Source organism: Coenobita brevimanus, chromosome 105 (genome assembly GCF_032717465.1).
Source record: "Coenobita brevimanus isolate Jiangsu-jjx chromosome 105, ASM3271746v2, whole genome shotgun sequence".
NCBI lineage: Eukaryota > Metazoa > Arthropoda > Malacostraca > Decapoda > Coenobitidae > Coenobita > Coenobita brevimanus.
Window position 1 is genome coordinate 1,274,741 of NC_137058.1, and position 17,228 is coordinate 1,291,968.

At 40.0% G+C, this 17,228-nt stretch overlaps 1 protein-coding gene and 1 pseudogene across 1 annotated transcript in view; one reads left to right on the plus strand and one right to left on the minus strand.

The window, feature by feature from the left end:
• Positions 1–12,011, minus strand: part of Rme-8 (receptor mediated endocytosis 8) — a 112,139-nt gene extending 100,128 nt beyond the window's left edge. The window contains exons 1-7 of the mRNA XM_080285341.1: positions 11,947–12,011; positions 8,922–9,051; positions 8,128–8,268; positions 7,597–7,776; positions 4,773–4,936; positions 4,024–4,275; positions 1,839–2,088 (exon numbers count right to left, since the gene is read on the minus strand). Of these exons, the coding sequence (XP_080141467.1) occupies positions 1,839–2,088; positions 4,024–4,275; positions 4,773–4,936; positions 7,597–7,776; positions 8,128–8,268; positions 8,922–9,051; positions 11,947–12,011 (1,182 nt within the window). The remainder of the gene's footprint in view (positions 1–1,838; positions 2,089–4,023; positions 4,276–4,772; positions 4,937–7,596; positions 7,777–8,127; positions 8,269–8,921; positions 9,052–11,946) is intronic.
• Positions 2,794–2,908, plus strand: LOC145416403 (5S ribosomal RNA; annotated as a pseudogene).
• Positions 12,012–17,228: the final 5,217 nt, after the last annotated feature.

Sequence of the window (17,228 nt, forward strand, 5' to 3'; positions counted from 1 at the left end):
AATATAACATATACTGTCTACAACAGCACAGAGGTTGATGGTATTCAATCTTAAGTAGCACAGAAGATGACAGAGCAGCATTCGTGAAGATCAGAAAAGGTTCTGAATTGGAAAACGTTGTGCAGATAAGTTATTCACTTTGGCAAAAGAAAGTATATGACAGCAGTAACAGGGAATATATTGTCAGTATGAGGCTACCAGAGGTAGCAAAGGCCATCTTAATACAAGGGTGTGCCTGTGTATGAGCAAAAGGAGGCAACGAATGTTCTGAAGAGAAGGCAGAAGTGAGAAGGGCTGTGTCTTATCACTATATTTGGTTAATCTTTATAAGAATAGGGTTCAATGAAAAATCAAAGTACTATACTGTATGTAGCCTCATCAGAAGGACCTCCAAGTATGTCTGTCTCTACTTGGTAAGAACCCCTCTTCCCATGACACACCAACTTCCACTATGTACTCCCACACCTTATTCCTCTACTCTCTTCTCCTTCTCCTCCCCCCAAACACCTAATTTACATACACTCACCTATACTCTGCCCACTTTCAGTTGGCCTGAAAAGGTTTCTTTCTCCTTCTTCAGTACTTCGATATAAAGAAGGGATTATTGCTAGAATTTTATGGTGCTAGTCACAAAGACATGCTACAGAATGAATACAGAGCTATACTCTTGTCTTATTTTCCCACTGGGGTACAGGAAATAAGCTGCAAACAATGAAAATCCCCACCAAGATTAGATGGATGAGCAATGTCATCCTCTCCCTCTCCATTACGCCAACCCACTTTCCACTACTTATTTGGTGTATGGATATTCACAGAACTGCTCTTTCATCTCGCAGGGGACACACACCAGGGAAGAAGGGCGGCTCCAGGTACATCCCCCTCCCTTCTGTACTCTTAACCTCTTCAGTCCAACTTTTTTTATTTCTAATTTTACTCTTACAATTCTCACACGTACTCAGGTTCGGGGAGATGTCATGTAGTAAGGGATTTAATGAGGACTATATCTAAATCTTCCCCTCACTGCTAAAGTAAATAATCTAAAACCAAAAAAACAAAAGTATCATCATCATCATCCGGACCTCCTTTCCCACCCAAGGGCAGGGTAAGGAGTAGCAATGTCCAGACAGCATGGGGCCTCCAAGGCTCTCTGAAACAACTGCCATGATTAAACGATTTTGGATAGGGGAATCTGGGGGACACTTAACCCTGCCAGAAACCCCAGTTATATGGTTACCACCCAGCGTAGTAAATGGTTTCCTGGGTATAGGAAACCATTTTGCTTGTCACTCAGTGTAGAGCTCATATGGCATCACCCTACATTGAGTGAGTAGATGATGGGTGCTCCCACATTATTTTTTTTAAGGAATAAAAAATAAAAAAACAAAAAAAGCAGTGAAGGTGTGAATACTGAGTGGTTGGGCAGCTATGTCTATGGAAATTGGAAAAAGAAGAGGCTTCCAGTCCTTGCTTCTTCCTGTTAAAATATATTTCTCAGTCCTAAAAAAAAAATTATCCTTAACCCCTTCAATCAAAGGAGTAATTATTTTATTTTTTGCCATCTCCAGATCATCATACTCGCCTAAGTAAAGAGTTTTCAAAATGAAGCAATCAGCTACAGCCATCATTAATAATTTTACTATACAACATATTCCCTAGACTGAAAGAAATCACCTAGTGGTAGCAACAATGCAAGAAAAATGTCCTCAGATTGAAGGGGTTAATAATTAACCAGAAAAATAAATGATGGCATACAAACGAAGGTCAAAATCACCAAAATTAAAAGATGAAATGAAGTTCCAACAAAAGATGGAAGCTAATACCCATGGCTCCTCTCCTACCTCCGCTGTGACCGCATGAAGGAGACCAGAGTAGGAAACATTGGAGTTAAAGCGTTCAATGGCCTCGGCAAAAGTCCATCCGGGTGGAGGCTGCTGGAGGAATTTAAGATGCATGGACTCCACCTCTTCATCTACAGGCACTTCCAGAGGGCCCAGACGCTTGCCCCGGGATGTAGGTGTCATCCGAACGTGTACATCCAGGTTGCCAGATGCACGCACTCCATCCACCAGCGATGCCAACAATGAGTCTCTATGACAGGAAATTACACCATATCAACACACATTTCACTCATTAATATCACCACCACCACCACCACCACCACCACCACCACCATCATTATTCTTTTTTTTTCTTTTTTTTTTTTTCGTAATCTGATAAGATTCACAGAACTGGGAAAGAGAAAACTCAGACATAATCATCCTAACCTCTTTCTTTCACCTAAGGGTGTGGAGAGATAGGGTCGAGAAAGAAGGGAAAAACACAGAAAAAGGACAACTATCAACAGCATGCCCAATGAAATGGGCCAGACATTCATTCACTCACCATTAAAGCCCCCAGAATCCTCACTCCACCTCAAAGGCATAATTATCTGCATATTTTGTTTGGTATTTTCTTTACAGATGCACTTCACACTGCCTGCCAGATAGAGTCAACCTGCCAACTATGATGGCAAGTATCCCATACCAAATATGCCGATAGCCTTACCCACTAATCATCATCATCATCATCATCATCATCACTTTTAATTTTATGTCTGCTTTCCATCTGGCAAAGGTCAGGCAGGTTCATCTGACAGCAAACATTTATCTTGATCAATTTACAATTTACAACCTGAACATACTACAGTAGAAGGGAGGAATGGTATAACCAGGTCTCATTATAATTATTATTTTATAATGCATTTTCCTAATACAGAAACCTCACAGACAGACAGGAAGAGGGTCCTGATCCATTACTTATATACCACATTGAGTACACCGCTTCCCATCCGATCAGCGAAGTTAAGCAACGTTGGGTCTGGTTAGTACTTGGATGCGTGACCGCCTGGGAACACCAGATGCTGTTGGCATCCCTACGTGTCAAGTGGGGTTGGTGGAGGATTAGTGCCCCTCCCTGTAAAACAATTAACTCTAAGCCCTTGGCCACCCCGTCTGGGATACATGGCGTCTGGCGATGAATGAATGAATGAAAAATTTTCCTAATAAGGCACTCCAATCTGACCGAGCCAGTGCAAGGGGTGGCTGGAGTTTATTGCTCACGTAAAGCCACTCAGAGATGAGTGAGACTGGTCACTCTCATCTTAAATATCAGGACCAACTTGCCTAGCCCCACACTCCTATGCTCCTCATGAGGCAATATAGGATTGGATGATAGATAGATGGATGGTAATTTGCTATCAAGTCCCCAGTAAATTGCAGAAAAATTATATGTAAAAGTTTCACTGGTACCTTTACAGCTGATCTGCCAGTTTTCACAGATTTACAGTCATAAATGTTAGTAAAAAGTTGTGATATTTTAGAACACATCCCTTACTTATACCAAGGACTGCCTGGTGTTGAACATAAAAATACCATCCATTCATACATCCAACCAGCATCTAATTCCTTTACTGCCCTATCAGCAATCGAGTGCCTAATGCTAAGCTACTCTGACCTGACATTAAAGGAAAGACTGAAAAACATACGGTACTGAAACTGTGTTTGATGAGAAGACTGTGAACAGCAATTTTGGCCTGATTTGGATCCGAAGCACTTTCAAGTTGGAAAGTGTTCTATCCTCATAATGAACATAATTTCATCATGCTGGTAAAATTTTTCCATCTGCAATGGCAAATCATGACACATGGGAAAGATATGCTTATATTTTGTGTGTTAATTCCACTGCTCTTTCATCACATACTGGTATTTAAAATTAAACACAGGAGTTTAACCTTAAATTCATTCAATACTGAACCATCTTTGTTGATGTATTACTGTATTGGTACTAGTAATCAGACAGTTTTATTCAGCTTAGGGGAGGCTTTGAAACTGGAGGAGTTTAAATACAACCTACATAAACCTTTCACTACTAAAGAGCTCTCCTAAAACTGTCTGGAAGTAATAAATATAAACTAAAAATTATGTAACCAGATTCAAGGGGTCAGCAATACACAAACACGAGAATACTGTACATGTTTATACTCACCTATCAGATGATGTGTATACTCTATTGCCACCTCTAATGTATTCCACAGTGAGCATCTGTGGGTTGTCTTGGTTGCGCACCAGAGCAAATATATCAGACAGCGGCCGCAGCGTCACGATAGCATAGGAGTTGGGATCACGTTCCAGAAGGCAGGATTCACTTACACATAAAGTTCTTCTCACTGGGTCATTGTGTCTGTGGCTCACTTTGTGTACTGGGAATTCACACAGTGATGTTATGTGCTCATCTCCACTGGAAGAAAAAAATATGGTTCAATAAATGTACAGTAGGCTAAATCCCTTCACAAGTACTGTATCAGTGAGGCTAACTTCTTCATAAAGATTTATCACCCTCATCCTGATCTCTTTTACCCATCCAAGGATGAAGTTAGGTGGAAAAAAAATAAAATGTTATGCCCGATACAATGGGCCAGAACATTAATTCACTCGCTATAGTTACAAGCCCTTGTAATCATGCAGACTGAACTTGCTCTTTTGCAGTTCACTATCCTCCTTCTGGGGGTTAGGAAGGGAGCTGAGGAATGTCTATATATCCCAGCAGCTCCACTGCCTGGTCATATTGATGCCATCACACAAAGACATCCCTTCTAGCACCACAATATTACTTACTACCCTCATAAGCTTTTGGGCAGATGTCAAATATATACCTGGTTTGATTATCACTTAATATTAAATTCAACTCATGAAAAGAAAAGCTACATGGTCTTAAACACTCTCCCACATACTCACCTATATTTCCCCATTTTAATTTCCATTGCTTTCTGAAGGGTAATGGACACCTTCTTTGCTGTTATTGTGATACCAATGTACTTCTTTGCATTATCTTCAACCTTTCTGATTATTTCATCACGACGATCTGTAGAGAATATGTGCAGCCTTCCAAATCCTCCGGACTGAGAAGAAAAAGGATGCTATTAAAAATTGAACATGACAATAGCAAGCTGCAGAGACAACTATAATGCATTTGTTCCAACCTGACAAATATCCATAACCCCTTTCAGCTCAGGTGATAGCAAACTATAAGGTAGTCAAACTGGAAATTCAATTTGACTAATGTAGTAGCTGCAGTCAAGGAATCAAATTCCTGCTTCATGGCTAAAACTAATCAAACTTCTTGTTTGTGTTCAAGCTGTCACATAAAAAATCAACCACAAGAAAATAATCAAAATAGAATACTTCAATTACTAAATGCAAATAATACTTCAACCCAGCAGTCTTGAATCACCAATTTTTTTTATTTATTTATTTATTTATTTTTGTGGTAGATGGGGGGCTCACCATCCACTCACTCAATCTAGTGCTGCTCTGGATGATTGCCTTTTCCTCTCTTCCTTCCTTCTGTCCATCATTCCTCTCCTGTCTTTCTTTCCTTCATTCTTTCCTCTCCCTTCTCTCTATGGGTGACTCTACACTGTGTGACAAGCCAAATGGTTTCCTGTACACCAGGCAACCATTTACTACGCTGGGTGGTAACCATATAACTAAATTATGGCACCTGGTGGTTTAGTGGGTAATAAGGCACTCCAATCGGATTGAGCCTGTGCAGGTTTATATCCAAGAGGTGGTTGGGGTTTATTGCTCACATAATGCCACTCAGGGATGAATGAGGCTGGTCACTCTCATCTTAAGTGTCAGGCCAAACTTGCCTAGCCGTGGGGTCCTACACTCCTTATTGGGCAACAGAGGATTAGGTGATGAGGATCATGATGATGAATATCTTTTTAAACAAATTACAATATTTAGCTGCCATAAACATTATACAGAACTTATGCTGCTTCAAAGTGTCACTAAAACATTTTTTTCCCTAAACTGCAACACTCACTTAGTATTCCATGAGTGGAACAGCTGACACTAATAGAGTAAAAATGGAAGGGATAACATAATTTTAAGTGACGGCATGCAGCAACAGTAGGTTATTTCAGCACAGGGGTGCATGATCAGCACCCACTCCGTGTCTTGTTCAGCTTAATCTAAAACAACTGAATCTCAGGAACCCATGTCCAATCTATCACCATTCAATCTTTCACTGCCTCATCAAGAAGAGGCCCAGAGATGGGCTACTGAGCCCCAACATTTAAGACAAGAGTGGCCAGTCACTTACCCTTGGATGTAAACCGTTACAGGCCACATCTACTTACACTGCTTGAGCCCACTAGACCACCAAGCATCCACTTGGTTATATGGTAATGGTACCATAATACAGCTAATGGACTCCTGAGGTTTAAAAAAATAAAATAAAATAAAAAAATAAATAAATAAATATATAATAATTAAACTGTCTTGCCACACAGTGTAATGTCACATGAAGGTACCACTACATCCAGTGAGTAAACACAGTCAGATGTTCATAAAAATAAAGTGGCACTGTTCAGCATCTCAACTCTGATATTTGTGAAGGATGTGGTGCATCTTCCTAGCTGTGAATGATTGGTGAGAAGTGATTCACTATGGAATGTGATTACTGTAAAAAAAAAAAAAAAAAAAAAAAAAAAAAGCCAATTGATGGATGATTTTAAAAACCTTGGTGCAATAACATAAAGACATGGAAGTGTGAAAATGATGTGATAAGTGGAGATATGCAAGGAAGTAAGGCAGTTGGACACCAGAAAGCCTTGGAACAGAACAGGAAATGAATATGTAAGGCGCATGAGGACTACATAAGGTTGGGTTACTATCCATATTAACGTGTGTCAGACAATGATACAGCAAACGTATGAGTTGCATACGGTAGTTGGATAGAATTTAAAAAAATAAATAAATAATGGATGGATGGATAATAATGTCTGGACAGACAGTATTCCCATACAATAACAATGGATAAAACTGATGGTGAAAGTAGTATGAATAAGTTTCAAGGAGCTGGTAGGAGGAAGTGTGGATGGTCAAGAAGATGTCTTGATATGGCGAGTGAATTGTGAGAATGTGAGATAAGGACAATGATGAAGGACACGATGTGAAAAAGAGTACAGTACAATGCAATACTGAAGGGATGATGCATAGGCTATATGTATAGCAGTGCCTGTACACAACAATGGATGCACCACCTTAACATGACAGATGATAAAATGATTGTGCCCCACAGGTGTTATGACAAAACAGAACCCAGTAAAACATTCTAGCATGGATGGTCTTACCTATGCGGCAGGGCTGAGAATTTCCAAGGCCTATATGCTGAGTGAATGGATGCATGACATAGCTACTGTAATCCACTGAGCACTTCAACAATTACCTAACCAGAAAGGTCAACAAGAATGTCCACAATAAGGACTAGCAACTTGATGTCCCTGAACATGAGGTGAGTGGGACCCCAGTGGCTGATAATGATGATGGTAACACTGAAGATGATGATGATGACGACAAGGATGATCACAAAATCCAAACCACTTTCACCATATTGCCTTAAGTAGGAAAGATTATCTGAAAACAAAGGCCACAAGGAAGGTCAAAAACAGGGATGAGCATCTAAATGTCCTTGAGTATGTATGAGGTGAGTGGTGTCCCAAAGGCTAATGATGATCATGATGATACAAATCCACAAACTCTCAATAATTACCTGAATACAAAGGCCGCCAGGAATGTCTGACACAGGGACAAGCGCCTCAATGTCCCTGAACATGTATGAGGTGAGTGGTGTCCCGGTGGCAGAGTCCAGCTGGTCCACCGAGCAAGGAGTCACTTCCAACACCACTGGCTGCCTTGACTCTGACCAGTGGACTTTCTGTGCATTGGCTCTCTGTTGGAAAGGACAAAATGTGTTTGTAATTTTAACCATGGTATTTCCAATCACTTTATTTAGTTCAGGAGAAACTTTCAAACTAGAGGGATTACAAACTGCCTTCATTAACCTATGAAAATGAAAGTCATTTTGTAAGTTAAATTAAATCATCTGGTGGAAGCAAGAATAAGATAAATACATCACCATACACAGGGACTTAAAAGGGAATGGCAAATGCTGAAAATACATAATAACATGCTTACCTTTCATACTAATTAAAATGTCTAACTTTCATACTTACTAAAATGGCTATCTTTCATATTTACTAAACTTTCTCTTTTATACTTACTGTCTATATTTCATACTTACTAAATTATCTACAATTCCTTCTGCAAAGTTATGTCTGAATATCAAAGCCTCAGATAATATGTCTGTTCGGTGCTCTGATGAGAAGCGCATGTTATCCACTTTCTTGCCTTTCCTCATTGTGATTATGAATTCATTAGGCACCTGAAATCATCAGAAGGACATATGTAAAGATAACCTTGACCCAATGACAATGAAAATACCTGAGATAAAGTACTTGTAAATAAATACAAAGATATTTTAAAGGATATTGTATATATAATTCTTCAGTAAGAGCAAGTGGTAATCGTTTTAAATACAATATTATGCAACATACATATGTGCCCTAATATAAAAAAAAAAAAATCAATTGCAATACCGTACTGCACTGTACCAAGAAACTTACAACTATGCCCTTAGAGAAAACAAATGGCTAGTTAATATTCATCTAAGCTGGGTCATAATGGATGCTTTATATCACAAACGACAAGGACAATGATTGAGATGGTTTGGGCATGTGGAGAAGATGGGGGATGATAACTGGGTGCAGAAAGTGAGGAATGTTAATGTTTGGGATAGGGAAGCGAGAGGTAAACCGAAAAAGACCTGGGACGAGGACATTGAGTCTGACCTCAGGGATAAGGGACTAAACAGGAAAGCTGCCTGAGATCAAGCAACATGGACAGCCCCACTAGGTGACCAAGGCCAATGCATGCAAGCATGTTGGAGCCTTCAAAAATGAACAAATGATTTACATGTATTCTAAAGAAACAACTTGTCAATGTGGAAAAAAAATGCTTATTTTGAGCAGAACCTACCTGTCCTACAGCTTTTAGGGCAGGAGTGATATTGATAAAGTCATGGTAGTACCACTGGTTAGTTACTTCCATACTACCAGGGTTGTAGGTGGTGATGCCTGCACTGCCCACGCTGAAGATGCGCTTGTACCTGTAACAGATACAACAAGTGTTTGTGCAGCCATAAACACAGTTGTCCTCTTTATGAAGAATGTGAAGGTATCAAACCGCTCTTAAACCACCCTTAAAACCATCTCAACAAAAACACTAAATCAAGGAAAGGGGTGCTGAAAGTCTAATGTCTTCAATACTCTAAGAAAGAGTATGCACTAGACCTGATAACTAGAGTAAGTTCTGTTGGGATTAGCATATCAGACTAGACTTTGCATGATACCATATAGCTGTTGCAACCGGAATGAAACTAGTCCTGATTTACACTAGCAGATCTTTGCTCTAGTTTTTAGGAGGCACTAGTAGCTAGATATTAAAGAATGAGAGGGTCCCTACAGTCCCAGGTTCTTAACACACACTCCCTTTTCTACTTAACACAAGGCTTACATGAGCAACTCTCTTCTCCCATAACCCCTGGGATAGGTTCCTGCATTAATCCCTTCAGTCCAATGACCTGTTTGTTTTATTCTTGCTACCTCTCAACTATTTCATTTGGGTCAGAAGGGACATACGGTGATGAAGGGCTATATGAAAGCTGTACGGTATTTAACCTGTCCACTTCCAAAAGTCTCTCCTCTGAAGGTAGCAGGAGTTAACCCCACATGCATAACAAAGTCTCTTATTCAACAAAACATCTGGCCAGTCACTAAATACAGTGCTACCCCACCTCATCTCCAAGGTACTATAGTCGCGGCACACAACTCTGAGGTTTTCATTATCGTACGCTGGCAACCTACCATTCAAAAGTACGTCCCATTTCGTGTTTAACCCTTTAAACGCGGAGCGTCGCTTTTGTGACGATCGCCAAAAAGGACATAACGGCAGATCGTCGCATTTGCGATTCGAGTTAATTTTGAATAAACGCGGGCAAGGATGTTCCAGCTGGTATTGTCTATCAGTACCGCCACCCTTTAGCTACAATTAGCATACTTGACCTTTGTACTACTGACCTCCGTTGTTGCCAAGTATCGCGTTTTTCCCCCCCCTCCCCACCACGGCCCGGCCAGCCTGGCTGTGATATATGGCAGCGCTCTGACTGCTCAGAACTGTAAATCTGCACTCTCCTCTCACAAGCAGGTTATGCTAATAGGAAACGCTTGTTTCCCCAGTTGTCACACTAGCTTTTTTTCGCGGGGTTTGCCCTTGTTTAGCGTCAGTTTACCGCATGCTTTCAAAGTGCCATTATGGCGAGTTCTAGCTCTTCCGAGTCAGTGCGAGTGGCCGACAGGAACGAGAATAAAGCGACGGGCGCAAGGCAGAATAAAAGCGCACCGCAGTAGTCTTTTGGGAAGTACTATGATTGAAAATAATGTAGTATACGTGTTTTTAGCTGTGAAAATGGAAATGTTTGTTGAGTGACGGGAAGACCGCCGCCACGCTGCACGTCGGCCGTACGCTCCATTGATTTTAGCCTTATTTTCAGTGCTTATTGTACAAATACGGATTCCAAACTACCTGTACGTTGTAGTATAAAGTTTACTGTGACAGAATGAGGCTGTGGTAGAGGGGAAACCGGGTTGCTGGAGGTGTGAAAGTGAAGATTTTGTTACCCAACTTTGCAAGTCTCCACAAGTCCTTGGATAGTCCACGAAGGCTCAACACCTGCCTCTGGAGAAAGCTGAATGTAAGTACTGTACTATCTGCCATACCAAGTATAATGTTCTAGGGTTAATCTCTGATTTTTGGCTAATATTTTCCTACAGGTACTCAGACCGAGATCCTACACCGCCACCCGGGGGGGGGGGGGGTCGGCTGTCCATGGCCGCGTTTTAGGGGTTAATATGAGACGCATGCGATTAGTGTATAATATGTTTGTGTATAATAATATTCGTGTATAATAATATGATTCGTGTATAATATAATACGAAATCAGACGCATTTTTGAATGGTAGGTTGCCAGGGTACGATAATGACAACCTCAGAGACATGCGCCACGTACGGTATGAATTACTATTAGGATGATGTATATGTTGGCATCTAAATCTAACTTCTTTCCAAAGGACACAAAGATGACCTGATAATGAAAGGCAATGTATCTCTGTGAATTTGTATGCTCTCTTTTGGATGTACAAAGATTTTCATGACTTGGCTTCAACAGTAGTTTTGAGCATGTAGTTCCTCCAGCTATTAGTGTGTATATGAATGGCATATCAATTTTTTTCAATACAGTAATACGTGTGCAGTAATCTTAGGTCTCCAGGCTCCTGACAAGTGTTTTGATACCTATATTAGGATGCTGGTTTGACTTCCCTTTCCTTTCAAGAGGTCAAATGATATCTAGCAGCACCTTCAGTACCGCAGTATCTGATTTACGTGGTTCTGGCTAAGGCATCCTCTGCTGAAGGGGCAAACATGCACATCATAAACAAACTAAATAACTCTTACAGAGGTACTATCACAGGTTAAAATTTATTGACGCTCCCTTGCCTTCACTGTATCCTGCTGTCCATATTCCTCTCCAAACATCAGAATGTCCTTCCTTCTTATACTCTTCTGCTGTGTGCTTCAGTTTGCTATTATGTAAACATATTTTATCTAACACTTTCCATTTCCACACCTGGCTGGGAAGCATTGGCTAGCTTTTGATTGTAACAGTACAGTACTGCATAAATTTACAGTATTAGCTATGCTGCAGTTCATTTACTTTAACTGGTAGAGATTTTCATACCTTTGCAGTGCAGTTTTCATAGCTCAATGGCAGGATAAGACAATGCTATGGATCTAAATCCTTTCCGCTGCACATCTTGACTAACATCAAATATTAGTTTTAATCTCTTATTACAGTTCGGCATTCAAGATGGAGAGATGACAATTACAGGTCCAGTTCAAGTGCAAACAGTATACTTGCCATACAACTGTGTGATAGAGTACTTACTTGCCCTTCCATGCCGAGTGTTTAGTAACGAGGTAACACGCCACATCCTGGTTGTTGGTCCCCATGGCTTCCTCGACACCACTGAATAACACCAGAGATTCAGTACAGCAATTCATCATTATGGGATGAAGTGCATGTGATTGAAAGTGTTACAAATGCTGTAATACTCTGAGATGGTTTAGTCACATGGAAAGGATGGATAATGACACTGACCAGAGGAGTGCATGTGAGTTAAGTGGAGGGCAGGCGGGAGAGATCGAGGACAAGATGGAGGGATGGGATGGACAGAGATGAGAGGTGTGAGTTGGAGGGAGGAAAATCTACTGGTAGCAGGACAAGGTGACATGCACGAAGTCTGTTAGTGGCCATCCCTTACAGATTGAGGTATATGACTATAAGCTGATGGATTTTTTGTTCGAAAAAATGCCTGTCAAAGTTATGGTGCTTGCTATGAAGCTGACCTGCCAATTCCCCTTACATTACCAATCCTGTGGGAAAAGTTTTTAAAGGAAATCCCTACTTATAACATGGAATGCATTTATAAAGTACAGTACTGTCACCACACACACATGGGTACATCCTTGTCTCTTGTGTCTACTCTTGTACAGCTACAATCACAGCACACATTTAGTCATTCCTATATATTATGTCACTATTTATGCTGGTAAGCCACTGAAATGATGAGGGAGCCAACATAATGGAATGATGCTGTAAGACAATTAAGAATACTATTAACCACAAACATTAAATGATACCTTGAATTTCTCATCCACTCCCTATCAAAAGTTGCTTCTTGGTGAACAGACAAAATAAAACAGAATTGTGAAATTAAGAGCTGTAGCTATACTTATACCTTCAATCACAAATGGAAATGCAAACTCCCAATTTTTTATTGTCATTTTTTGAATGACTGCTGTTGTTAGGCATGGTTGGCCTGGATCCCACATTACATGGTCCACCTACATCCCACTACATGGTCCACCTGCATCCCACATTACATGGTCCACCTGCATCCCACATTACATGGGCCACCTGCATCCCACATTACATGGGCCACCTGCATCCCACATTACATGGGCCACCTGCATCCCACATTACATGGGCCACCTGCATCCCACATTACAGAGTGTAGTCAGCAACAATATATGCTAGCTAAGCTGTGTTTATTGGACTCAACTGCTTCAAAAATTATGGTAAATACAGGAAAACTGCATTCCACTTTGCAGTTTTCTATTTAAGGATACAGACGTGAGATACAAAACAATGCTTTCTTTTCTTACCCAAGAATACTCTTGGAGTAGTCTACCAATAAACACCTGTACTGCATCAGTGGTTCCTCTGCTTGGTATGAAACAAACTGCATCACAACAATAATCACTCTCTCCCTGATTATACACTCCCAGAACTACGACTTCTGAAGGGAGAGGGTGGACTGCAAGAGGAGGGTAACTTCAGCCTACAATCCACTGGGTTCACATTCAGATGAGCCTGGCCATGCAACTACTAATACTGCTTTACATGACTTTCATCATCTGATCTAACAGTTCAGACCCCATAGGTAACCAAGAGCATCATCCCTCCCTTTAAAAATACTTGCAATCACAAGCTTTGGTTAATCGTTTAGTACAAAGCACTCATTCATGACAGCATTTATCAAAATAACTACTACTTTCACTCCTACAGTCCCAGACACTTTCAACGTCTCTATTACCATACAAAACACACCTGTAGTTATATCATTCTCATCTTATCAATTGCCTTAGCTACAGTCATATGATCAATCAACAGACAGGTTCACCTATCCCCTTACTATGCCTAATCCAGTCAAACTCTACACTGTTCTCTTCATAACTCCTCAATATTCATACTACTGACTTTAGCTCTTTCACCTTAACTTGGCCCAGATTTTCATTCTTTTGCAGCTTATTTCACAGCACAAAAAGACAACACCATGGCTCTACATCCTCTCTACAACTGACTAACTTCGTATTCTATTGTCAGTCTATTGTTATACAGTAATTCAGCATTTAAGATGGGGTGATGGAAATTTTAAGCCAAGTTAGAGTATGACAAATATGATACCCTAAGTTCATCACTCTTCAACAGTATCCCTGTTGTCTCCAATTATCTGCATAGCTACTGTGTTCTAAATACTGTAGCTACTGTACTTCACTCTTACTGTCAACACTATTCAGACTGTTTAATCATATGAATCCTGATAATGTCTTTTTCAATTTAACCTAGTGTTCCTCCTACCAAATTCATTTATTCAACTTAAGGAAAGCCTCTCATTTTTAGGAGTTTAGCCTATTACAACAAGTAGGTTAGTCAAAACTCTGGAAACAAATGGGAAAAATATAATGTGGCTGAACCTACATATTACTCTCATAACAAGAGACTTTCCAAGCTGAAGAGGTTTTACAGATTACGAAAGATGCCTGTGAGTAACTGAGTACGGTATGCAATGAACAGGAAAGATGTCAAACTGAGAATATCCTGTCATGTGTCCTTTTTTCTCTGTTTCCAGAATTCTGACTAATCCTGTATATCTAATTCCCCAATTTAAAAAATTTATCCTAAACTGAATAAAATTGCCAGGAAATAGTAAGAATAACATGAAAAAAGTATTCCTGGGATGAATGGGTTAAGAAGGGTTCCTGAGACAATACCTTCATCCGGTTCACCTCTTCTTACCCAGTGTTTAGCTGCAAATGTACAATACAATGTACGCCTCACTATCACCATCCCCTTTCCATTCATTAAAAAGGCATTTTTTTTTCTCTCTCTTTTCATCAAATCAACCTCGTTCCTCCACCAACACACTGTATGCCTTCTTGGGCACTTGTGCAGCCACACAGTGCTTTCAGATCTTTATACTGTATTCAGCAGCTTTACAATTTTTAGTCTCACCAATTCCCTGGTCTTCAACACCTTCTCCCTTTTTGCAGAATTTAAGATTCTTGGCTAAAGAATCTTAACATTCCACCCACACCATACCAAGCATTTTCAGTATGGTGCTAAGTAGACACACTTTTAAGAATCTGTGGAAAAATCTAAAAATACAGGAGAGCAAGTGGTTATTTTTTCTATTATATACTTAATTTCAATCATTTATATGGAACCTCAATTTCAATACTTTAACCCTCCCTCTGTACTCTCCAGTTGCCTGTACATAATGGCAAGTCTTGTGTGACCCTCCTGACAGTTCTATGACAAAAGCACAATAAAAAATGCTTAAAATACTAATCTCATCAACCTGATGATGTATTTTTCACTCTATTTAGGTTACCATCAGATTGTTTTTACTCTGTTTAGAAAAAGCTTTCTGAACTGTAGGGATCACAATTGGCCTTCATCTACCTCTTCATGACAAGATGTCTTGCATTAATTGAATTAAAGTGTCTGGTGGCAAGCTGATTAAATGAAAATACAGTAAGACCTCACTATAACGGACTAATTGGGGCCCAAACCATTCCGAAAAATGTGAAATTCCGATAAAAGCGACATCCGGACTTCCCCCTGCTAATCTGAACTTTTTCCGATGTATTGGACATTAGCTTGGATAGCATGAACGGTTTTTAAAATGTTCTGACAACCATTGCAGTACTGTATTGTGTTATAACTTCACTACATTAATCAAATGGTATAATATACAGTATATAATATTACTATACTGCACACTGATAAACATGTCTTTTATTTACCTTATTGTGGTGAACATAGCTGAAGTGGTCAGGCAATCCAGACTGCTTCTGGCCTTATCAAACTTTTTCTGATATACAGTATAGGAATTTAGTCTGGTAGCTCCTCAATTCCGCTAAAAACGAATTCCAGTCTACTGAAGTCTGTTATATCAAGGTTTTACTGTACTGTATCATCAAACTGAAGGGGGCAAATACAATGATGATAAGTGCTCACAGCTTTGCATCCTTATTGTCTTAACCTTGGTGTCTTCAGAGAACTACACGAAACTTCACTGCCTAGTCAAAAAACAAATGTCCTTCATACTGCCAGCAAAGAGTTCAAAGTATCTATCCCATATTTGTGTGTGTGTGTGTGTGTGTGTGTGTAACTGTCATGTGAACATCTCATGAACATATGTTGGTACACCTTTCTAGCAGATCTAACTCAGAGTCAATGGGTACAAGGGTTAAGACCAAATGATATCTAGATGGGCTGAAAGATGTTGCTTTCACAACTATCATCAAGTTTGGTATCGCCTGTATAATACTGCACCAGCACATACTATGCCTACTTTTCTCAAGTTTTGATTGAAGGTCCTTAAATAATATTATCTAAGTTACATAATTTTAGAGAGCACATGGTCAAAGGTTTGCAGGATGTTTCATACCTTGAAAAGCCACCAAGAGCACTGGTCAGTGAATTACCCTTAAATCCTACACACTGCAGCAGTCTAGCCTTAAATCCCCACAACTTAGTGAGACTATGGATGTGCCTATTTTTATTACCATTTTGCATCAACTTCCTTGTATATACGGTACCCATGCAATATTCCTCAAATTCCTACTGCCGCCATTTCAAGAGTGTTTCTATTCCTCCATACCCACTCTTTTGTTCATAACAAATGCCACCCCACAGGTGACTGTCCTGATATCTGGCTGCCTTGGTTATGGCTGAAGGATGTCGCTTCACAGTCAGATTTCTTACACTCAGCTTGGTTTGTGGTCATTTATGGTGGATTAAGACTGATGACTTCTAACTCACCAAGAAATATCAATATGAGAGATTCCTGCATGTCTGTAATCCTAAGGGTGCTCTTACTGTTTCATGCAATTCTTCCTCCGGTGATGACTATGATAAAACAAGTACTGGTATTATTGTACTTTTATAACAACCATGGATCCTCAAGATTTTGGCAGCAGATATAATAATTCCTGTGGTAGGTGGTGGCAACTATCATCCACTCACTTGATGTAGTGCTGCCTACTTCTTCTTTAGACTTTATAATTCTTTATCTGTGCCTGCCCTCCTCTCTTCCTTTTTCTCCCATCTTTCCTGCCACTTCTTATTGCTTTTCTTTCCTTTACAGGTGGCCTTACATTGAGTGACAAGCCAAATGGTTTCCGGTATGCCAAGAAACTATTTACAGCGCTGGGTGGTAACCATATAACCATACGTGCTCCCTACGTGTCAACAAGTGGGTTGGTGGAGGGTTAATGCCCTTCCCTGTAAAACAAATAACTCAAAGTCAAATGGCCACCCTATACGGGATTATGGCATCTGGCAATAGATAGATAGATAGATTGATATAATAATTCTGA